The sequence below is a fragment of the Anguilla rostrata genome, chromosome 10 (assembly GCF_018555375.3).
Source record: "Anguilla rostrata isolate EN2019 chromosome 10, ASM1855537v3, whole genome shotgun sequence".
Taxonomy (NCBI): domain Eukaryota; kingdom Metazoa; phylum Chordata; class Actinopteri; order Anguilliformes; family Anguillidae; genus Anguilla; species Anguilla rostrata.
Window position 1 is genome coordinate 16,237,790 of NC_057942.1, and position 24,364 is coordinate 16,262,153.

At 45.9% G+C, this 24,364-nt stretch overlaps 1 protein-coding gene across 3 annotated transcripts in view; it reads right to left on the bottom strand.

The window, feature by feature from the left end:
- Positions 1 to 3,896: 3,896 nt before the first annotated feature.
- The window catches only part of pnpla7b (patatin-like phospholipase domain containing 7b), a 37,235-nt gene continuing 16,767 nt past the window's right edge, over positions 3,897 to 24,364 (bottom strand). The window contains exons 19-36 of one of the 3 annotated variants that reach the window (XM_064354438.1): positions 23,983 to 24,106; positions 23,488 to 23,601; positions 23,291 to 23,366; positions 22,845 to 22,994; positions 22,520 to 22,583; positions 20,174 to 20,342; positions 17,886 to 18,068; positions 14,524 to 14,642; positions 13,053 to 13,209; positions 12,807 to 12,923; positions 11,903 to 12,197; positions 11,164 to 11,312; positions 10,796 to 10,948; positions 10,386 to 10,502; positions 9,391 to 9,478; positions 9,074 to 9,189; positions 8,605 to 8,679; positions 3,897 to 4,780 (exon numbers count right to left, since the gene is read on the bottom strand). In XM_064354438.1, coding sequence (XP_064210508.1) covers positions 8,614 to 8,679; positions 9,074 to 9,189; positions 9,391 to 9,478; positions 10,386 to 10,502; positions 10,796 to 10,948; positions 11,164 to 11,312; positions 11,903 to 12,197; positions 12,807 to 12,923; positions 13,053 to 13,209; positions 14,524 to 14,642; positions 17,886 to 18,068; positions 20,174 to 20,342; positions 22,520 to 22,583; positions 22,845 to 22,994; positions 23,291 to 23,366; positions 23,488 to 23,601; positions 23,983 to 24,106 — 2,257 coding nt within the window. In that variant the 3' untranslated portion in view covers positions 3,897 to 4,780; positions 8,605 to 8,613. Of the gene's footprint in view, positions 4,781 to 5,155; positions 8,680 to 9,073; positions 9,190 to 9,390; positions 9,479 to 10,385; positions 10,503 to 10,795; positions 10,949 to 11,163; positions 11,313 to 11,902; positions 12,198 to 12,806; positions 12,924 to 13,052; positions 13,210 to 14,523; positions 14,643 to 17,885; positions 18,069 to 20,173; positions 20,343 to 22,519; positions 22,584 to 22,844; positions 22,995 to 23,290; positions 23,367 to 23,487; positions 23,602 to 23,982; positions 24,107 to 24,364 lie in introns of those variants that run through there. The other 2 variants (XM_064354439.1, XM_064354437.1) reach the window with 2 other exon arrangements.

Sequence of the window (24,364 nt, forward strand, 5' to 3'; positions counted from 1 at the left end):
AGATTAGAATTTTCAGAGAGAGAGAGAGACCGAGAGGCAGAGAGAGAGAGACTGTTAACACCCTCTTCAGTTTCAGTCTCAGTTCTTGCAGAGAACATCATTCACTCACAAAATGTTGCATCTACACAACCACACAATTATGCTTACATGTACAGACGCACACTCATTGTTCCCTGGCACACATACACAACCACAATGTGCATACAAACACACGCATGAATGCACACTCGCAAAAAAACACACACACAAATGCATTCCCTCAAGATTACACCATGCTTCAGAGAATAGTTGGGCAAGTCTTTTTCAATATGAAGCATACTTAAAGGGGATGGATCACAGGAAAGGCAGTGGTCTGATAAAAGGACAAAAATCAGTGATAGAGGAGTTATATGGCAATAGATAATCATTTAATCTGAGGGATAGTTAACCATCCGTTCCTGCCTACTAATATATAATTAACAAGGGAAACATGTTTGTTTCTTAATGAAATGGTATCGATTTAACAATAAACCACGCAGTTTGCCCAGCAGTCCTTTTTTTAGTTTCAGTCAAAAGACGAGCGGAATTTGGGGCGGAAAATGGTCGGAATCCTCGTAAATCCAGGTCCCCGCCGAACAAAAGCAGGAATGGCCACGCGCAACGGAATCGATACGCCGCTGGACCTGCCCCCTAAAAGCGTGTATCGATCCCCTCGGTCCGCGCGCCTGCCCTCCCCGCACGTGGCGCGCCGATCGACCCGGAGCGAGCGCGTGCGGGCAGGTGCGTGCGGCCGCACGAGGGACACGCTCTCCAGCAGCACCGTGACCCACTTACCTGCGGCATACGGCAGCGGATTTGTCACTAAAGGGGGGAAAAAAATTAAGTATGTCACTGGGAAAGGTAGGTGTGTGTGTGTGGGGGGGGGGCCTGAGGGAATAGATGGAGGAAAAAAAGAAAGAAAGAAAGAAAGGAAGGAAGGAGAGGCCACTGCGATTCTAAATGGGAAGAGGGCACAGCGTGGTGTCTCGGGTTTTGCCATTATGGAAAGAAATGTACGTCGGCAGGAAGGTGGGCTTGTGGTGGAGATGATGAGGGGCTGGGGGAAGAGATGGACTGTGTGAATAAGAGCAAAAATTAAATTAAAAACACGAGTTCGATTGTAAATGGGGAGGAAGTGCAGAATGCCAGTGTGGTCTGATGTTTTGGAAATTATTTAAAAAATGTTAGCATGGTCTCACACTGTTAATATACTTACTCTCCTTTTCCATCCAGTCAATCTCCATTTCACCATCCACACCCTCCCCCCCCAACACACACACACACCTGATTGAGTGCCCTGTCACATCTGTCAGCAGCCTTTCACACCCCGCCCCCCATTTTACACCCCTGAGGACAAGTCACCTCTTTCTCTCTCACCTCTTCTCAGTTTCTTACTTCCTTTCAGCGGTTTATGGATCAGCCTGGTCTTTTCCTGCGTCTGACCCACTTATCGACAGCATTGATCGCCTGCGCGTGACCTATATCCCCCTCAGCGCGTAATTAGTCTCAGCACGTGCCTCAGGAGACACGGGAGTAAAACACTTCGGTAAACGTCTTAATGAAGGCCTGCGAGATCTTGTCCCTTCCCGAGGGCCGGGGGCAAAGATGGCCACTTCGCTGTTCCCCTTCCTATCCGGCCCCTCCTCTATATCTCTCCATACTTTACTTAATGTTCACTATGCTTATACCCACTGCCCAACTTTTATCGTCTCAGCCCATTAGAATTAACTGCGTAACGGCTCCCCCTGGTGGCTGGACACAGTGGGCCCACAGTGTCGAGTGTTTCATTACTCGTTTGACTTGCGTCTGCTTTGAGGATAGCTGCAGTCCTCAAAGCAACTCACACGCTACTGTCTGGCCGGTTTAGCTCCGTGCGCCTGAACATGACAGCCTCTCCTGCCCAGACACTCTGAGTCTGGGTGCTCTCTGAACCATGGCTGTGAGCCCTTCTGTGAGCTGTAAGCACTAGCGATTCTTCCAAGTCTCAGGACAGCACAACAGGTTGCCTCCTACCATACCTCCTGACTGCATGATCACCAAGAGTCTGAGACAGAGGGAGGGAGTGAGTGTACAGAACTCACCCACACACATACTCTACATGCACACGTACACTCAAACACATACGTATACTCTCACGCCTTTACTCACGTGCAAACACACAACACGCCCACACAGGCTCTCACTCCCACGTGCACACGTTCAAACACATACAGAGTACAACGGCAAAAGCGCACTCGTTCACACGCCGACACACACCCACAAACATGCGTGCAGATTTTTTAAACCCACGCAGGGCCACAACAAAATGTTCCTTTCAAAACAGAAAAGGAGAGAGTAAGACAATTTAATAGAAATCAAAATGAGGCCCAAACAGAGAATCTCGGAAACAGATGTGTGGCAGAACTAATGACCCCATCCAACACAAAGAGCAGCTTGGAACAAACCATCAAACAAAAGGTCCCCCAAGAACCCCATTAGCCAGCTGAGCAAATGGAAGCAGATAGCAGTAAAAATGGACAAAAATAATCAGTATTGTTCAGTAATCTTTTAAACAGGCTCTAATTACTGCTCCTTTTCAATATTCAGTCATCACAACTAAAGAGAACTTTGAATGGATTATGGTATTTGCCTTGACGATACCATACAATTCATTGCCACGAAATAGCTGAGCCTGTGAAAAGAGAGGGAGAATCTGGGAGAGAAGGAAGAGGTGGAGTAGGAGGTTGAGAGAACGTCCTCTCGGACCGATTGGGGGGGGGGGGGGGGGGGGACGCAGGCGGGAGGCCGGTCTTCAGACAAGATGGGGCACAGGCCTGGAGCCAACAGCAACAGCTGAGCGTGGCACATCGCACCTCAGTGTGCCGCGAGGTGACATCACACAGAGCCCGGTGACACCACACCAGGCAGATGGTGTCTTTTTATTAGCCAGGAGCCAGCCTGCCCTGTCACTACAGGCTCGAGGGCACTTCAACATTGCATTTAGTGGGCTTTCTGCTGCAATTTGCCTCCAAATAAGCCGTATACGTACGTCAGTAATGTTGTCATCAGAATAACGCCACCTCAGTGGCTACATTATTGCAATTTTAGCTGCCGAGTGTAGATCTTTAATTCATTTATTAATTAAGGTGCAACAGGTAGAATTAATATGGAGGTTATCCCCCTTTTCAGGACAAAGGTTGAGCGGTAGATCATTTTTATTTTATTTCAGTTTTTTAGTTTTACAAGGACAGTGCACATTAATCAATATTACTGTAAATGTGCCAGTGTAAGCCAATCTGCTAATTATCAGCTGTTGTCCCTGGGCATGATGTTATAGAGCCATAAAAAAAATAAGGCTGCGTCAGACGTCATTTTTTTTCACTGAGGCAGTGACAGTATCAATATTTACGGTGCAGTACAGAGAGGGGAGCCATCTTACCTTCAAAATTAAGCTGGAACTCTTACACGCAGTGATAGTTTTAAGCAGAAAGGTAACTGCCTCTTCAATGTCCAATAATGGGGGTGATTGTTGCAATTATCTGAATGTTTTGAATAAGCTTTCATTTTTGTTTTAATATCAATTATGAAAGGTGAGGAAATGAAGGGAAGATATTTCTTGGTTCTCTCCCAAGTTCAATGTTACTGACAGAATTTTGTAGCTCCGTTATGAGAGTTTAGGTAGTCTCACAATCCCATCACTAAGAGAGGCCCTTAAACTAAGCTTCCCATTGGCCGATTCATTCTGCCTCTGGCGAAAGCCGTGGCCTCGGCTGACCCTGTCCACAAAACACACAGGCACCTCAAATAAACTCCCAAACTCCAAATTAACACCACCGCTTTAAAATCGGCCCTTCTCATCGCAAAGATGATTTAAGAGCCTTCAAGGAAAAAAAACTCACTTAGCGGTACAAAAACATGTCTTTAATGGATCCATACAAAACCACTCACCCCTTTAAAACGTCCAAAGGCATTATGTTTTTATACTTAATTCCCCTGAAGATTACTGAGCTTTGAGAAAGCTTTCAGTCAATCCAATGTGTCTTCGGAGATTAAATGTATTTAGTGCAGATCCAGGTCTAATATCGAAGATGTCAGCAGGGAGGTTAATTCTGAACAAGTAAGGGATACGGCATGTAAAAGAACAGCTATGTGCCAGACGAATAAAACCACACTCTTGAAAATAAAATGAAGCAATGAGAGACAAACTGATTTTTAAATCCCAACTAAATAACATAAATCATCGGAATAAGAGCTGCTTTGTAATGCTTTTGCGTTCCATAACAAGGAGAACATGAGAATAGGGGTTTCTGAAAGTTTTTTCCATAATTAAATTCTGAAAGCACCATTTTGATGCATTGTTTATTTATTTACTTATTTAGTTCGAATAGACAGTTTTCCCATTGTGGCATATGTTTTGATGGAGGAACTATAGCAGCATGCTTAAATTGCTTAATTGCCTTGAATGGCATCTTGCACATGATGCATTTTAACAGCTGGACAGTTCCCCAAGAAATGAAAATTAATGCTCCATGTTTAACGGTACGACGGCAGCGGCCCGCACGGGATTCGAACCCGCAGCCATCCAGTTCCAGTGGCCGTCAGTGGCTCTGGTTCAGATGCACTCCATGGTGCGAGGATCGCGCTGACCGCGTTGACTGTAGCAGTTAGCCCCGCACAGCTGAGCATTTTTGCCCCTTAGCCTCGCCCAAATGAGGAGGGTTTCAAGCACTGTGCAAAAGCGGCTCCTCGGGTTGATTTCCAGCAGCTCATGAAGCATAACTCTCTGGAACAAAAATGGCAAATTGCCTGCGCTTTCACGAATTTATCGAGGATATTACAGTAATGGGGAGGGTTTGCGAATGCAATTAAACATCAGAAAAAAAACGGATTCGAAGGTGGTTTTGAAAAAAATCCAAGCCCCGGAACACTCATTTCCCACAGCAGTCACCAGGTTAAGTGTTCATATCTTAAATCTTACCTTTCAAAAAACTTTTATAGGACACATTTATCAACTTTGTTGCGTGGGGCATAGTTGAATTTAGGGTGGAACACAAGGTGATTACAAGGGAGCAATTAATTAGCGCACAAAGTAATATCCAACGCAAGATCTGAAAATTCATGTCCTCGTCCAACAGTCTTTCACATAAGTTACGAAAAGTTAAGACACACACGTTCTTCACTTTATTACAAATTCAGGAATCGGTAATAAATATATATTCGGTCTTTCATTTTCACCCAGCATTAACTAAATGACCTTAACATTTCAGTCTAAAAGCATTGCATTACATTCCAAATGGCTTCGCAAAAGCTGAATATCATTTGTGATTGATTATCTCTCGCCAGTTTGCTGAGGTCTGGCGAACGCACCTTATTTTCCACCAGCTTTCATTCAAACTGAACTCTCAATTAATTAGGCTTGATTGGGCTGTCGGTTGAATACAAATGTCTATTTGAAATAAACGCATTTAAACTATGCTATACTTTGTGAATAAAATGTGCTTTCATAGGTACATTTATGCTAATGTAAGGATATGCTAATGTTAATTAAAATTGTTAAATTGCATTTTTAAATATATCTGTCCCTTCAATTAATCTCAGGGAGCAGCAGTCACAATTAAACGTAATTAGCTGTTCAACTGTTCTAAGCTCCGCTGAATAATAATTCTATATTAAAAAGGAATATGTCTGCATTATTATTTTTAAGGAATTTAAATTAATAGAAAGAACTTTCACAAACTTGGATAAAATATGCTTCAACCCTAGAGCTTCAATCATTTTCTGCTAGAAAAAGCAGCTGGCTCAATATTAATTTTAAGTAAGCCATGTAACTAACAAAGACGTACATCAGACAAAAGAAGAATTCTTAAAATGGGTTAAAACAGTTGTTTCTTTTTAAATTACAGGAACACATTTTCAAGAAGCCACATCAATAACAAAAGACAAACAGCCAATACTTGTTGACAAACAGTCAAATTCAGATCAGTATTCAGTTAAGAGTTAAATCAATAAAACTATTAATTGAGAGCTTGGTGCAAAGGAAAACCAATAGCACATTTGCACACTGACAAGGACTTATTGGGCCTCATTCACAAAACATGTACACAGTTACATTTGATCATAAACCGCGTGTAAGAACATTTCCAAAAACATTCATCACTTGTTTCTTATCTTTATTTGTTCCTGACTCTTTCCTCATTCAAATCACATGAACAGGATTGCGCATAAAATTAACAGACAGCCACCATTTACCATCTCATAAACCTGGGACATACATGAAAACAAAGGTCTGCACGTGTCATAAATCTCATATTGTTTTTTTTTTTTAACCTATGAACATTTTTAAGAACAAAAGTAAGAATAATTTAAGAAAAGTTTTGTGAATAAGGCCCAATGAAGTTAGCAGACCTGACCCAGAATGCCAGTGAGCTCGTTTACACCAAGCAGTTCCTGTTTGCCACAATTCTGCACCTGCACACCTGGCTATGTGGTAGGAAGCTTGTGGGCAATTTGGACATACCAGCATGACACCACTATTTACTCACCTAGGTAGTCACAGTATACTTCATTAAATTAGCTTTTTTAATAACTCATAATAACCAAAATAACCATTTTAAAAGTCATCTCAAATTCACTGGATCAAAACTTGCAAAAGCTCAGCTTGAGAGCCGCAGTACTGAAATATATAAAGAAACAAAAAAAAGAAGGACATTTTTCACAAATAAACCTTTATGGCAGTCAAGATAACACAAGACTGTCACACCATTGCCTTTTCAAATTTGATGCTAAATAACTATTCTGGGTATGTAGGAAATGTTGTAAAAATGGTCTGTCATGTAAATTTGACAAGGCATTTGACACATCAACACAAGATAAAATTATAAGGAAATAACTATTACCAGCTTAATATCAGTCATATCTCCAAGTAAAACTACTGACCTGCACTTAAGTTCTACTGGTTACACGCAAAATATTTTACAATCAATTTCACATGGATACCCAACAATACTCTAAATTAAAAACATTCTAAACATTATAATATTACAACATAACTTTTACATTATAATTTCATAACTAGCTTCCTTGTAATCAAAACTGAGGTTTTAGTTCACTTCTAGTAAACTGTGATATCACTATGACCAGTAATACTATGAGCACAGTTAGTATTGATCTGTTAAAGTTGTAAAGTAGGCACAAAATGAGAGATAACAGGTATAAAAAATATTTGCATTGATAGGCGTATGTTAGAATTTCTGTGTGCGCATGCGTGTCTACATGCTTGCGTGTGGTGTGCGTTTGTAGACATTTGCACAATATTTTATGAGTAAATACACACATGTATGTGTGTGTGAGTGAGTGTGCGTGTACGTACGAGCTTGTGCGTGCATCCACCAGATTCTGGTGTGAATTTTGGCTAAGTTAGCTGTTAAGAGTCCTATCTTATCTGTCTCTTCCTGTTATCCATAAGAGTTCATGGGTTCTTGTAACACTCATTAACCTTCAAAACGCATCCTGATATTAGAAGACAGGAGGCACAAAAAAATTTCTAAAAAAGGAAAAATTAACCAAACAAAAAAATCTGCAGACAATACTACGAACACAAATATGTGTAATATCCTACTTTATAAAATGGCACGCATAAAAGTCAGACAGGATACTCCCGATAACACATCTAGAGAGAACTGCGCCCCATATCAATAGGAAAAGTGCATCTGCATTCATGTTCTTGGCTACTTGTCATTGTCTAGAATATGTCAGATTCAGTCACTGATCAATGTACAAAATTTGCCATGTTCCCATCTTTTAAATTTTATCTTGAAAGACGGTGTATGTACTGTAGTGTTTTCCGTGTTTCTCTTCCTTAAAGATCCCACAGTTCATTGCAAAGTCATTGTCCATGAAGTCATGAGATGTTGGTGAAATGCTTGTTGGGGATTGTATTATATTGCCAAATTTGCCAGGCATCATTTCAAAAAGTTATGTTTTATAACTTTTATAAGGAAATGTATTGAATTTATTAAGGAAATTAATTAAAATTAATTAAAAATGAAAGGCATACACTAGCTAGAATACTGCCAATATGCATATTGTAGTAGAAACATCCGTATTTAATTATTGAATTAATTTTCACCTATTTCTTAGTTAATTTCTATTCAAAGGTTCTGGAAATATATATCAAATGCATTTTACCAATGCCTTCAGTAGTCTATTGAAAATCTTAACACATAAACCATGACTGTTTCGTTAAAACATTTCTTTTAGGGAACGCCCAGTTGTGCCTGTGTGTTAGTGATCATAGCCGCAAGCTGCCCTGCTGTCAGTCGCATGTAATGCCCCCCGAGCTCAGGCGAGCACGGGCTGCCCGGTGAGATGCATGACATCAGCCGCTGCTTCTTTTCACACCTCGGACGCCTGGTGGAGTCCAACGCAGACAGTGCCGAATGGAAGACGCTTCACGTGCAGCCTCGGGTGGCCAGAAGGGGGTGCCGGCGAGCAATAAGAACTCAATCCCGCCCCAACCCCGCCCCCCCCCCCCAAAACCACAATTCCAGGATATGTTTACAAAACTGCTTTGAGGATTGTCACAATGGCTGCCCTGCCCCCACTCACCCCCATGGCTCAGGGAGTGACACCATCAGAGGCTCGGAACGCTTGGCGTCTATACTGCATTTCCATTTCTTCATCCTACGAAAGAGAGAGAGAGAGAGAGGTACAGTCGCAGGGTTTCATTGTTAATAATGCCACTTTATCTCTGAGTGATGAACTTTAGTGAAGCAATTACTCCAGTTGTTTCCCCATTTCCACACATCAACATGAGGTTTCTGGTCATTTCAATGGAAGGAAAACATTGCACAATACATAATGAAGCCAATACAAATAATGGACTCAAACAAGGGATGTGACCTCTTATGTAACAGGCTGATCACTGACCAAACTGGACATAGTGTTTGTTACAGAGGGTAAAATCTTTCAATCGGATCCAGAAAGTCAGTGATTGGCAGCACAGGGTCCGCCTACCACAGGGTTCAGGAGGTGACACTCTCCTATCACTGACCGAGGCTCTGGCTGAAAGGCTTACCGTGTCGGCAGTCTCCTCCCCCTCCGTGTGCTCGCTGTTCCGACAGGACGGCTCAAAATCCGACACCGCGCTCTCCGCCGCCTCCTCGTCGTAGTCCGTCTGGTAATCGGACTCCTCTGACGAAAGGAGCGAGAGAGAGGTCAGGCAGGCGAAAAAAAGGGACAGGGGGAACAAAGGTAAAGGACGACAGGGGCAGGGAGGGAGGGAGAAGAGGAGAGGAACAGGCGGACAGGAACTCATTCAGGTGTCACGGTTACACTCAGGATATGCATGATAATTGTGACATCTCGTTTCGTGGCGCTCTCCCTCCCTCTCACCCGTCACATGCGCCGCCTGTTCGGCCGGCTCGATCCGCGACACGATCTCCGCCAGGTCTGTGAAGGAGGCGTTGGGGCACATGTCCACCTAGAAACAAGAGCGGGGGGGGGGGGGGATTAAGGGTTTTATGCATAGAGGTAAAGCACTTCACCTCTGAGCTTTGTCGGCTGAAGTTCATTGTCCTTCGGTTTACAAAACCCGTTTTGCTTTCTTCATTTCGCACGTGCCACTGCTGAATAAACAGTTTGCCACTTGGTGAGCGTGGACCTCAAATTTTCCGTTTTTATTTTTTGATTAGGGATTGACGTGTCAGCAGAAACAGTGGATTGAGTGACCTTGAGCAAGGTTTTTTTGTTTACTGCTCTTAGTGAAATATGTAAACAGCATCCATAGGCAGAATTAATTAGGCTCAGTGACAGTAAAAAACAGGAAAAAAAAGATGAAAGCATTCCCAAGTGAACCACAACAACTTCCCAAGAATGCTGAATTTATGAAAAACGCCTCGTAACTGAGACCCGACTCAATTACAAGCGCCTCATTTACAATCGTAGTACTCGGGCTAAAAGAGACAACCATTAAAACTTCCATCTTCTGAACATCGACGAGAGCCTGAGTCAAGCCTCAGAGTCATTGTTATGTTCTTCTAATTGCTTTGGAAGTCTGTAGAACCATCCAAGCAGTAGAAAAGAAACAAGACCAGGTCAAAACCTAGTGTGAGGCTGGACCTAACACACGCGATCCGGCCGACCAATGGTGTAACTTCATAACTTGGCCGACCAATGGTGTAACTTCATCACTCAGTCACTCACTCGCGTTTGCAGGGCTGGCCCCGGTGTTGCGGTCCAGCCAAAAAAGATCAACCGGCCAATGAATGGTTCAGTGACCGCGTCAGACAATGATGTGGATCAATGCAAACAGGAGCCGGTGTTAACACTCAGATGGCCAGCACGCGTGTTCAGTCGCGTTGCATGCGAAAGGTCTGACTGTTATTCACATTGTTGCTCTTGGTGTTGTGGAACTCCTCCTGACGCCTGTCCTTCAGCATCTTGCCCACCACCCCGCTGCGGCTCCACACGTCAAACAGGGTCTTCCCGTGCTGGTAGCCCACCTCCTGAGAGAGGGGGAGCCATCGAGCGAGAGAGAGAGAAAGGAAGAAAAACAAAGAGGAAGGCAGGAAACGGAAATAATGGAATTAGAAAAACAGAGTCGGAGGGAGTGAGGGGGATGCGGGGAGAGAATAAATGAGAACATGACGCACAAAAACATGAAAGAGAACGGGGAGAAAGAGGAGAGAAAGAAAAACAAACGGAGAGCGTGTTACTTCCATGTCACGCTTCGGCAGTATTTTCTTTCCGTGTTTTTCGACGGAGTGAACCTGAAGGGGCGAGGGGCGCGCAGACTCACGGCGATCTCGTCGAACTTGCCGAAGTCCAGGGTGCCGAAGCGGTCGATGGGCGGCCGGATGTACTCGCAGTACTCGCTGCTCCGCACCGACTCCATCTGCCGCACGCAGCACACGTAGGCCAGCCGGGTCTGGATCTCCGCCATGTTCAGCACCTGCCACACACAGCCCCACCTTATGTTCTTAAGTATACAACACACCCGATGGAATTATTCATCAAAGGTGGGATTTAAAGTGTGAAACCAAATGTGTCCGAAAGGAGTCCACCTTAGTCAGTATGACGTGTAACACACACAGGTGTATGGGAACTCGAGTACACGGGTTTGTGGGGACACGGGTGTGTGAGTGAGCGAACTCCGGGTTCTCTCACCTTCACCCTCTCCGCCAGGGGGTTGAAGCGTTTCCACAGCAGCCACCAGCCAGACAGCGAGTCGCCGTAGTTGGTGAGGTGCGTCTCGTCCTGGCTGCCCACGTCGATGGCGATCACCACCTTGGCGCCCATGGACCGCGCCACGTCCGCTATCGAGAGGAGAGGAGAGGAGAGGAGAGGGTCGACAGAGAACCCATCACAGCAAGGTCCATGCAGATCCCACTGATGCGTTACTGTCGTAATGAGTGTGCTGAAGTTTCCCGCCTTAGCTGAAATATGTATTGTCCAATGCACTGAACCAGGAGTAATGTTAGCAGAATAATGGCTAAAGTTCAACAGAAAAACCAACTCAGCCTGACTAATGTGTAATAGTGTAATTGCCTGTGTTTTATCGGTCTTATATATATCACACTTTAGAGTTACATTTACTGTCATTCTCAGTATAGGAATCTTGGGTTTATGGTGCTTTATTAAGAAGAAGGAATAAGTAAGGAGAAAGAAGAAAGATGGAAGAAAGGAAGCAAAGAAGAAAAAAGAAAATAATAATAGTAATAATTTTAATAATAGTAAAATTACTATTGTTATTATTATTATTACTATTATTATTATAGTCTGTTTAAAATGTATCTACCATAAATAACGAGCAAAACAAGTACATAGGTATGCAGAAAGAGGTAAATAAAATAGCTGAGAACAGAAGAATAAGAGAATGTGCTGAGTGTTGGAGGAGCACACAGACCTGGCAGGTTGTTTATATAACCTCCGTCCATGAGCAGGTGTCCATCTTTGGGGTCACAGAGAGGGGGCAGGTACCCTGACAGAGACATGCTGGCACGGACATACCTCCACAGAGAGCCTGCGAGAGGAAGAGTGAATGAGAGAATGACAGAGAGAACGGGCGCTGTTAAAGGAATGACAAAGATGGAAATTGGACGGGCAGCGTCGAAAGGACGGAAGGACGGACCGTCAGTGTGCACCCTCATGGTGGAGGCGGTGATGTCAGTGGTGATGTTGAAATAAGGGATCCACATGTCCTGCAAACAGAGAGAGAGAGAGAGAGAGAGTGAGTGAGAAAAAAAGACCAAGAGGACTGCAAGAGAGCGGGGCAGCGAGAGAGAGGGGGGCATGAAGAGAGAGAAGGAGCGAGAGGCACGACAGAGAGTGGGAGAGAAAGAGAGAAACGTACAGGAAGGGAAGCGGAGGAGAGTACAGCTAATTCCACAGTTCGGCAAGCACAAGACGAGCATAATGAGTGCGCATAATTACAGAGCGTGCAGTGTAAATACATGCTACGGGCGCTAACGGGAGCTCAGAGCAGATGCCTATAACGCTATACACCGCGCCGCATGGCCGGTCAGAGTGTCGACTCTATACCAAGCACACTGAGCACCCGTCCTCTGGGAGCCTCTCCATCAAGCGGCTCTCCTTACAGCGCTAGCCGAACAGAGCAGGTAGGCTTTAGCGCGTATAATCATTAGCCTCGGGAGGTCGAGTGCCCGGGCTGGAATGGAAACTGCAGACAACGCGGCCCTCCAGGACCGGCTGAAGTGTACTCGATACGGGCGCGAGGCGGGAGGGACGGGGAAAATCTATATTTCGCGATAATTTGACGGCGCCGCGGAGAGCGCCGCGGGCGCGCCCACCTCTATCTGCTTCCCCTTAAACACGGCGCTGACGCTGGAGTTGAAGGAGGCCCCGGAGAACATGGAGGTGATGGGGTAGGTCAGGTCCAGGACCTTCTTGAATACTGATGTCATTTCCTGCGTGGGAGAAGGAGGGGGGAGGGGGCGTAGGGGGTTAAAAGCAAGGGGACGTGTTGGAACCCTCTTCCTATGAAGCGAACGAACGCGATGAGCAAAATCGTCACCCTAGCCCTCCCCGACGCTCACCATCGCCCACTCTCTCGCCCGGACCCTCATGCGACTGCAGCTCCTGTCCTCGGCGTACAGCGCCCCCATCAGCGAGCCGATGGAAGTGCCGCCGATCAGGTCCACGGGGATCCCGGACTCGCTCAGGGCTTTGATCACCCCAACCTGAGAGCACCCCCTGAAAGAGTGGGGTGGAGAGGGGGAGTTGAAATGAGCATAATTACAGACGTAGAGACTCAGAGGAGCGAACACAGTGTGAGTGTTAGCAGAGTCAGTAAAGCAACACTGAACAAACTGAGGTATAAAACCATGAAGCGGGAGGAAAAAAAGAGAGAAAGAAGATGGGAGGTACTAACGGAGAGAGAGAGAAAGGGAGAGGAGGGTACCCACCTGGAAGCGGCTCCAGAGTAGGACTGACGAAAGGACAGACAAACAGAAGTGGGGTCAGAATAACGGACATAAACGGCAAGTTCAGGCAGGCTGACAAGACGAGACAGGACAAGACAGACGAGACGGACAGCTGAGAAGAGAGGTGGCGCGGTGAAATCAAAATGGAAATTCACAAGCGCAGGCAGTGTGCGTACTGTGCGTGTGTGTGTGCGCGCGCGTGTGTGTGAGGGTGTGAGTGTGTGCTTGTGTGCGTGCATGTGTGGTGTATGTATGATGAATGCGTGTGTGTTTTTTTTTGCTTGTGTACGTGTGTGTGCTCGTTTGTCTGTGTGTATGCGAGCGTGAGTTCGGGTAAGGTACCGACGCAATCTGACAAACGATGAGCACACTGCACGAAAAAGCACGAATTCACACATCATCAGCAGTCCCTCGTTAAAAGAGAAGCGCAGCACTGGGGATAATCAATCACTGTAGATCACTATCATCGATCAGAGCGCTCGGCTCAGAGCCCCGAGCCAAAGATTAAAGTGACCAGACGGTGCCTGGGGGGGCTGCTCAGTCTGATGCTCCTGGTGCTGGCGACGGCACCGCAGCCTAACGCCGGAGGACAGTTCTCTTGGTTACCGCTACACCAGACCCACTGACCTCCAACCCCGTCTGAACCCTGTGAGCACCCATCATGGACGTTATGCCAGTACCTCGTCAACTTAACTGAACTCCGTTGTCACAGCATTTAAAGGTTTAACTGGAAAGCAGGTCCCCAGGCTACCACTAGACCAGACCTACTGACCCTCAACCCTACCTTTCCCATACCAGGACACACCACGGAAGTACCTCAGCTGAAATAAGTGTGGACTGTTTGAATCTTACCTCTGTGGTGATTACATGCAATGTGCTAACAGTATCGTGTATTTGTGCTCTCGCTGGTGAAAACACGATAGAAAGGGTAGTTATGAAACCCAGCATAGCCGGCTACGGTACGTGGTCGAGCGGAGATGGTTTCCTCACAATACCTTCTCACGCATTTGTATTAAAATCATTCCTTAAATGCTGGACTGTATTCACTCCAGAGCAGACAGCGGGGAGCATAAGAGAGCGCTACCTGGCTCCCCCTCCCCCCAGCACCAGGGCGATGGCGTTGCCGGTCAGGACCCGGGCCAAGCGGGAGAAGTCCGAGTGGCGGTCCGGCGGTTTCTGGAACACCCGCTCGTACATTTCTCTCTGGGGAGGACAAGGATTACTCTTATACAGAAAACTATTTATTTCCCAAAGGCTGTTATCCAGAGCAAATTACAACGTACTGCACTCGGTAAGGTTAGACCACCCCAGCAGGAGGACTGATCCGACTCCAGGTTCCGTGCCAAGTTCTGCTCTTGATTATTTAATCAGGCCAATTGATTTCATCCAGCCTAATTTATGTGACCTCACAATCATGATGCAGTCCTGAGTTATTGCCAGATGCAGACTGCACATTTATCTTCGGTGAAACGGTTTTAAAGTGCTTCGCTACAGGAGTGAACTAGTGTACCTAAATGTCTAGGTACACTGGTGTACCTAGCCATTTAGATCAAATTAAGCCAGAATAATTGGCTGGTGCAAACACCAGGCCTCCTGGAACAGTTATGCACCCCTGGGGTAGACAATCACCACTCCAAATGGAAAAAAAAATGAGTGAACCTCAGCCGAGACAAAGCAGGGATGGGCTCAGCTCAATTCCAGTTCAGTAGGTTTGGGAAATAAATTGAAATTCAAGTCAGGAATTGGACAATGGCCATGGTCTGCGAGGACATTAATACATTTCCTCAGCCGAAATGGAACCGAGCCTAATTCTGTGAACCGGAATCATAAAAAATAAAACCATAATAAATACATTGTTGTCAAGTGCATTGTAAAAGAGCTGTAAGATTAATTACTAAAAGCCCCAGTAGTAAAGCAGTGAAGATATCACAGCAGAAGGCAGCTGGAATAACTGTCTGGTTACTTGCTGTGATCAGCATAGCGGGGAAAGTACTCCTGTCATGAATCAAGGCACAGAAGCACAGAAGCATACAAGCAGAAGCCCTTCTTCAAATATGTCTTCACTGAGGCATGGCATTGCATTTAACAGATTTTGGTACAAATGCATACATATATAGACGGGTGACAAATGAAAGGAAAAACCACCATAAAGCGTATTAGTAAGGTATTGGGCCATCATGTGCCACCAAAACAGCTTCAATGTGCCTTGATATAGATTCTGCAAGTCTCTGGAAATCTACTGGAGGGATGTAACACCATTCTTCCAAAAGATATTCCCTCATTTGGCGACTGATAACAGGTCGGTCCAAAATCTCCCATAGGTGTTCAACTGGGTTGAGATCTGGTGACTGCGAAGGCCATAGCATAAGATTCACATCATTTTTATACTCATCAACCATTCAGTGACTCCTTGTGCCCAGTGGATGGGGGGGATTTTCTTCCTGGAAGAAACTACTCTCATCAGGATAGAAATGTTTAGGTGATCACTCAGAATAACTTCTGTATTCATTTGCAGAGACACTTCCCTCTGAGTGGACCCAAACCATGCTAGGCAAATGCCCCCCACAGCATAACAGAGCCACCGGACCCCCTCGCTGTAGGGGTCAAGCACTCAGGCCTGTACCATTCTTTTGATGTACGTCACACATCCACTCATCCACTTGTCGAGAATATGGTGAAGGATGACTCATCTGACCATATCACTTTTTCCCCCACATCTCTGTAGTCCAGTGCCTGTGGTTTTTGCACCAATGAACTCTCAAATGTGCATTCGTCTTTATCATGAGGAGTTCATGCACTGCAGTATCATGCAGCACGCTTAGTATGAAAGCATCTGCATTCGTTATGTTTCTCCACTCATTTATTCAGGGTTTTCCTTTAATTTTTCAACCGTCTGTATATACTACATGGCCAAAGTATGTGGACACTTGACATCCAACATCTCATTTAAAATGATGGGCATTGATATTATGGATAGTTGGTACACCCTTTGCTGCTATAACAACCACCAGCATTGCTACAGGAATTTGCTTCCATTCAGCCAGAAGAGCATCAGTGAGGTCGGGCACTGATTGGGTGATTAGACCTGGCTCGCAGTTGGCTTTCCAATTGATCCCAAAGGTGCTGGATGGGGTTGAGGTCAGGGCTCTGTGCAGGCCAGTCAAGCTCTTCCACACCACTGTCAACAAAACCATTTCTATATGGACCTTGCTGTGTGCCCTGGGGCATTGCTATGCTGAAACAGGAAAGGGCCTACACAGAATTGTCTAGAATGTGATTGTGTGCTGTAGATTCCCCTTCACAGGAACTAAGAGGCCTAGCCAAAACCATGAAAAACAGCCCCAGACCAAGAGGTGTCCCAACACTTTAGGTTATGTAGTGTATACACCGATCAGCCACAATATTAAAACCACCTACCTAATATTGTGTAGGTCCCCCTCGTGCTGCCAAAACAGCTCTGACCCGTCCAGGCATGGACTCCACCTCTGAAGATGTCCTCTGGTATATTTGGATTTCTGTATATATCTGTATCTATTGTATATTTGTATCTGATATTTTGTATCTACTCCAAATTTGTATCTGATTGTGTTACTTTGTTTTTGTCTTTGATGCTGCAACAGTGCAAATTCCCCCCGGGGATCAATAAAGTACACTACTACTACTACTTATTACATTATGAAATCTGAAATGGATTACATTATTGGGAGTTAGTACACTATTGGTAGTTTATTACATTATTAGTTGCTACAGGGCTATAAAAAGCTAAGATATTGTTAGAGGGTGAATTATTTCCACATGATTTTAAAAACTCTCAAGCTCTCAAGCTGTTTTGGCGGCACGAGGGGGACCTACACAATATTAGGTAGTTGGTTTTAATGTTGTGGCTGATCGGTGTATATAGCTGATATTTCAACATAAATTACGTTTAGCCATTATCTGTGTTAACCAGGCACAGTAAAACTTGGTAACCTGGTACTTGCAATAGTAAATTACTGGCAAAGCCCACAGAGGTTGGTCTGAAAGGACAGTAGGGGCAATGGAAGGGTTGGGTTAGGTACAGAGAAGGATGGTGATTGTTAACAGAGTAAGGAATGGTAAGGGGTGGGGCTACAAGTAAGGACTTTTCTATTAATTAACCCTTTGTTTAACCAGCAAACCTGAGATATAACATCTCTTTTATAAGGAAGAATCAGCCAAGAGAGCAGCTCAATATTTACAGAAAAGTATACAACAACAAACACAGATGATACACCATAAAAATAAATAAGACCCATAGCTTAAGACAGTTACACATTTCAATCAATTTCTTCTGAATTCCTGATGTAAATTCATACAGTGAAATGAAGCTCTCTATTGGGGCTATGACTGGAGGAGGAGCCGGGAATGGACAAATGAAGGGGGCGGGCCAGGGGCGGGGCCAGGGGCAGGGCATGGCAGGGCGGTTACCAGTTTGGGCAGGCTCCTCTTGCTGAAGACCCGGCGGGGGCAGGACAGGTGCAGGTGCCTGGAGATCCAGCTGCGCATGTTGAGCCATTCCACCGTGCCGTTGGGCGGGGGCCCGTCCTCGCGGTGCAGCAGGACCAGCTGCTTCTGGGCCCGCACCGCGCTGCCCTCCAGCATGCGCTCCAGCTGCAGGGGTCAGAGGTCAGCGCGTTACGACTCAACCCCTTTACTCCCGACAGGAAAGAGAAAACCTTGTGAGATACATCACAGGGCAAAAACATAAAAGCTTTACGAGAGAGAACTGGTGCCAAAACCCCATCATTCTCCAATAACGTCCTGTCATTGCAGCACAAAGGCAAGCACTTCTAAGGTTGTCCTTAAACCTGTACGGGAGTGAACTCACATACATATCCAAGCGGAATGAAGAAAATAAATGAGGAACCAGACGGTTTGCCAAACTGCGACTGCTATCAAATTTCAAAATCCCATAAAACCGCCACCTCCTTTTTAAGTCCATGGGCTTGCCTTAAAAAGAAACACCTGTGAGATGAGACTGCATCTGTTTACCTCATTTCACTTATGTAGACTGCCAGATGTGGAACCTGTTTGTGCTGTAAGAAACATCGGGTACATCAAAAAGCGGAAGTAGTGGCAAAGGAACACGTCTAGTCTTTTAATTTAATGTTGTCTCAGTTATCTGACTACAAAAATAATGTTTTAACCTTTCCTCTGTGCAAACAGTTATGAATAGACAGAGGAGACTGTTGTCTGCCAGTAGTGTGGCTTTATACAAATCGTTATTGAACTTGGTAGATGCTTGGTACATGTCTTTGGCTTGTGTAGCCTGCATAAATACAACTGTGTATCCTGCTATGACACTAGTGTATAGATGAGTGACTACAGGGTGCAGATATCCTATGTTCTATGTGTATGCTAGGACCTTAAAACAGCTAGATCAAAGCGAAACACCAAGTCATCAAATAAAGACACAATCATGGCAAAACAGTAAAGATCAGTGATTCTGCTTGCACTACCTCTGTAAGCATATCACACTGGGTTCACCTTTGTATCTGGCTCGGTGCCGACCCTTAGGCATCAAGATCTCTATTCAGCACCCCACAACTAAACACACCAACTTGTTCCCCATGACATCAGTTTTCCAACAATACAAAACATGATGACATTGTATTACGGAGAACCTAAAGTTCATATAATGCTGATCCAGTCGGGTGTTTTGCAGCCCAGCGCCGTCTCTTTGTCACAACTGCTGACTCCCTGTCAGCACAGTAAACAGTGCGCTTCACTTTGAGGGTCAGATGAGGCCGCTTTCTGTGAACTGCCCCACGGCGCAGTCTTCCGAAGCAGCGCTCAGCAAGAGCACGTGCGTCATCAAGACCCCCAGGGTATCCCTGACCCGCGAAAACCAGAGAGGTCCCGGACAACAAGGCCCGCGAGCCGAGCGGCCCCTATACCCACAAACGCGAAACCCAAAAAGGCGTTCGTAATTTGAATTACATAGATGAATCACGCGGCTAGTCGCGTTATCAAACAACGCGTCTCGCAAGGGTATCCGTGTTCAAATAATTACTTTGCGCTCGCAAATTGGCGAGGCGCGGACAGGACAGCTTCCATCACCTAAAAGAGAGATGATTTCCTGCGGGAGACGCCGGCTCGCTGCGCGGGTCCTCTCCGCCGTTCGCACGCCTCTCCTGCCCTCGATCCCGCCGTCACTGTGACGCGATTATTTTGGCTCTTGCGCCTGATAGGTTTTAGCCGCAGTCAGTCTGATTACGCAGACTTCTGCATTTTAAGCACCCGCCCTCCAATTCACACACGCTAATGACTGCATTTGCCATTTGATCTGACTGAAAATAGGATCCCAGCGAGGACTGGAAGCCCCAACGGGGCCGAGTTCTTCGCGCTCGGAAACGCGGCCGAAAGTAATGGCTTCCCGGAGGCGCGGCGTGGTACTGAAGAGACGTCCGGAGGAGAACACACAAAGCCGCTCCAGCTAGAGTTCAGATATTAAAGACTGCGCGACGGTGGGTCTTTTCTAAAGGTCAGAAAGAACACTACCCATTCCCTACATGCTGTGTCCCCCATGAAAACGTGCCCAAACATACATAGATGACCCTGCCACATCCCTTTTTAGTCTTTAGATGGGCTCCCTCTCTCCGAGCAGCTCAGGATATTATTCTCTCACATATCCACATGTTCCCCTTCCTCTCCCGTCTCCCAGAACTTTGAGAGCCCCCATTCCCCCCCCCACTCCCCCGCCCGCCGTCCCTCACCTCCCCCACTGTGGGCTCCTGCTCCCCGAGTCCCACGATGATGATGCAGTCGGCCTGGCGGATGCAGCGCTGGGTCCAGGGCGTGAGCGAGTCGTCCGATTGGTAGAGCACGATGCGGTGGATGTCCTCCTGCTGCCCCAGCCAGCTGGACAGCCGGTACTCGTGAACGCTGTCGGGGGGACCAGAGTGTCACAGCCACGCACCAGAGCGTCACAGCCACGCACGCGGTGGGGCTACGCAGAGCATCTACATCACCTTTACTCAGCCAGGTTCTCCCACTGGGGTCTCCTATTCTTTTACAAGAGAGAACGCATTCAAAATAGCAGTGCTCTCAGTAAAAGAACAGAGGAGATTAATGGTGCCCCACATAACACAATGTGCGGAATTACATCACAGAACAATTACCATCAATAAATCTCAGACTGTACAACAGATTGCAGAAGAACACCAAGTACTTCCAATCTACTCATTTTTAGTGTAAACGCTCTTCCAACATCCTTAGTCGTAAAGTCAAACACATCCATCAGTCCTGTAACCAGAGGCCACAGTTGTAACAGGTTTGAATTCCCATAGTGGTGCAGGTGTTCGCAGTTCTATTAGAACATCACTCTTTCTTTGAGATCATTCTTATCACATCCCACTCTTTCTGCTCCTGTCATTTCTGCAGTTTTTTTAGCTGTCAAAGTGAAGTATCACTTTGTTTTCATCCTGGCTGCATCTGCTGTAACTCATGCTGCGCCTAGGAAATAAATTCTGTGGCATTTCCTGTTTCAGGAATGCCGTATCTAAAAAGAATCTACAGACCGAAAAGAGATGGGGACAAATGAAAAGAGATGCCCATGTGAGACACCTTTGACATGCTAGCAGGAAAACTGCTCAGCTGAAAACACATAAGCCGCGTTTCCACCGCAGGAACTATACCCCGGAACTAGGAACCTTTTGAGGAACTCAGTGCGTTTCCACCGCAGGAACTAGGGTCTAAATTTAGTTCTGGGGGCTTGTTTTACCCCCAAAACGTTCCTGCTCGGGGGTAGTACTTTCCGAAAGTACAGGAACCTTTTGGGTGGAGCTTGCAGCGCTGAACATTTCTGATTGGTCGAGTACTCGTAGCATTTGTGTTGTATTTATTTTCCGCCATTACCCGCCATGTTTGAAAATATGCAGCGGAAAACCAATTTATTTTCATAATAACTTCAAATCAAACTTGTATGTTATGCGGCGCAGTAGCCTACTTTTGGTTATAGCCTGTCAACGTCTTGGAATTATAACGTGTGCTCTTCTGTTCTTTACTTGCTTTAGTATTCGTTTTATAAAATGCTAAGCATTCGTGCTGGGACAGCATATTACGTAGGCTACCAAAACATTCAAACGGATTAATTCGGTTGCTGAATATTTTCTTCCGGATTTTCTTTGTTAGCCCGTTGTAATTGACTCAACAGTTATGTGAGGTATGCGGTAGTTCTGCATAATTAACATTGGTGATACAGTACAAGCAAACTGGAAATCACCTTCCGCACTTTTTATCCGGGTAAAATAACAGGTTAATTCTAGTAATCTTCCCTTTAGCTTTTTCAGACTGCGGTAATTTTACTCAGTTTTACTGCCATTTTTCAATTCCACGAAAAGACCAGGAAGACTATGGACTCATTTATGGTGCATGGTTCGCATCTGGAGGGCACACATCGCTGCTCGGCTAGCAGTAACTTCGAAGGAAAGCAAACGGTGGCTGTACCACTACTAATTTACATTTTCACGCAAGTCCGAGTTTTCGTTCTATTCTTGTCATTTTGCGATTAGCCTATATGGAATTGACGACGAGAACGTAATAAAACACCAAATTGTTTACAACGTGTGCATGTTTTCTGCTGTTAATGAATGTGTTTGAGAGGATATATGAAAATCAATAAATACAAAAGTAACCATATATAGTCATTGTTGGTAACCCGTTGTATATAAGTGGAATAAACCCCTCCGGGCTGTCCCGGTTATTAGAAAATAATGTAGGCTACTTCGGTGGTAGTATGGGGTTACAGAAGAAATCATATGACAGATGGACCGACGACAATGTCAGTGGGCTAATTTGCCTAATCTTCGCGGTACTTTAGACCCCGGTGGAAACGCAGACAACCATTGGCTGAAGGAACCTTTTAGTTCCTGGTAAAGTAGTTCCTGGGACTGAAAGTTCCGGGTAATTTTGGTGGAAACGCGGCTATACACACACACACACACACACACACACACACAGAAGGAGGGACATACAGAGAAACTCTGGGACACAGTTAAGTACAACAGAGACCGGAACACATGCACACATACAGACACGCACGCCATTAGCCCGCTCCTGACCTGTCCAGTGCTGCGGCACCCAGGCGCTGTTTGATGATGTCACTAGTCAGGAGGAGGGTGGGACCTGGAACAGGAACCCAGATAACACGTAAAGGAACACGTGAGCACCTGTCGTTCTGACACAAGATAAGCGGCTCAAGGGTGCGACAGCAGTTAACCACCAGGAATTCGGACAGATACGGCCAAACAAAGAGTCCCCACGAACCCAGCACAAGGAGTCCTTACACACTCGGAACAAAGAGTCCTCACAAACCCAGTTGTGTAACAGCCATACTGCATTGCTGCCCTGCGTGGGAAGTAAGAGTAGAGGGGACTCTGCACTGACCGATAGCACTGAGGGCGTGCTGCAGCTCCAGGGTGAAGGCGGTCAAGGGAACTTCCTCCGACACGGGCAGGATGGCCACGGTGGACAGGTTAGAGGCCGGGTTCCCCGAGTCCCACTTACTGCTGGGGGTGTGCAGGCCCAGCCCACGACCTGGGGAAAGGGGAGTGGGGAGTGGGGGGTGGGGGGGGATGAGTTATTCATGGCCTGCATGCAGAAACATTTTTATTCTTCTATTTGTACACACAAGCATGAACACACAGAACGCATACAGAGAAGATGACATTTAACACCTGACATATTTACACAAGGACAAGTCACACTCGTTACGCTACACACAGATTACACTAAACGCACACACACACACACACACACACACATGCACACACACGCACGGGCACACACACGCACAGGCACACGCACCCGCACGCACACACACACACACCCACCTGATAGAGGTCCATTGACTTGTTGTAGGTTTCCAAGGATCTTCTGTCCGAGAAGGTGAATCAACCGTGTTACCACCTAGCACACAGAACGCACCAGCAAGAGACAGACAGACATGGGAAGAGTGCACACGTTCAATTATCCATGGAAAAAAAGTGACTACGGACAAGTTTAACTTTTCCACATCCCTCTTTCTGACCTGCGGGTACTTCCTCTTTATGGACCTGAGCGCCCCCTCTGGCAGCTTCGCTAACTCCGAGTCGCGGACCGCGTGCACCGTGGTGGCCCTGTTCTGATGTGTCAGGGCCTCCACCTACGCAAACCCAGAGGAACACAGGTAATGACGCGTGACTCTGTCTCTTTTAAATGACTACTTTCGGGCGTGTTCACAGAGTACAGAAATGTGTTTCCTCATGTATGGCATACATGGTGATCTACTGCTCCCAAGAGCCCCAGCGCTGCAATAAAGAAAACGCACACTAAGGCACATTTTATGTCATGATTCATGATTTATAGATGAGCCATTTCACATCAGGTCATTTTGCACAACTAAGAAGCACTTGAAGGTAATTTGCCCAAAAATGTATTGCTTGCATCTCATTTTGCAGAAATGGGGGGCACATTAGAAACAGCTGTGCCACCACGTCATCGTGTGTTACACGGGCGCCCGTGACCCTCAACCTTTGACCCTTACCACCCCGATGAGGTCACCGCGTCCGTACTCCCCAATCAGCTCTTTTTTCCCATCGTCCTTCATGATGACCGAGCGCAAACGTCCACTCAGGACAATGAAGGTGCAGTCGGACTTCTCTCCCTGTCTGAGAGTGAGAAAGGAATAAGGATGAGGGACAGGGAGGAAGGGAGGGAGGGAGTGAGAGGGGGAGTAGGCATATTAGTTGGATTTGGTAAGTTAATAATGCAAAGGTTCACCTGTGCAAAATCCACGGTTGAAATATCATTACGATATTATGTTGACATGGTATAAATGTGTTACGAAATCCGTCATTCATATGCTGACAATGGGTACCCACTACACCCCACAGTGGGTCTGGATCTCCATAAAAGTGTGACTTATA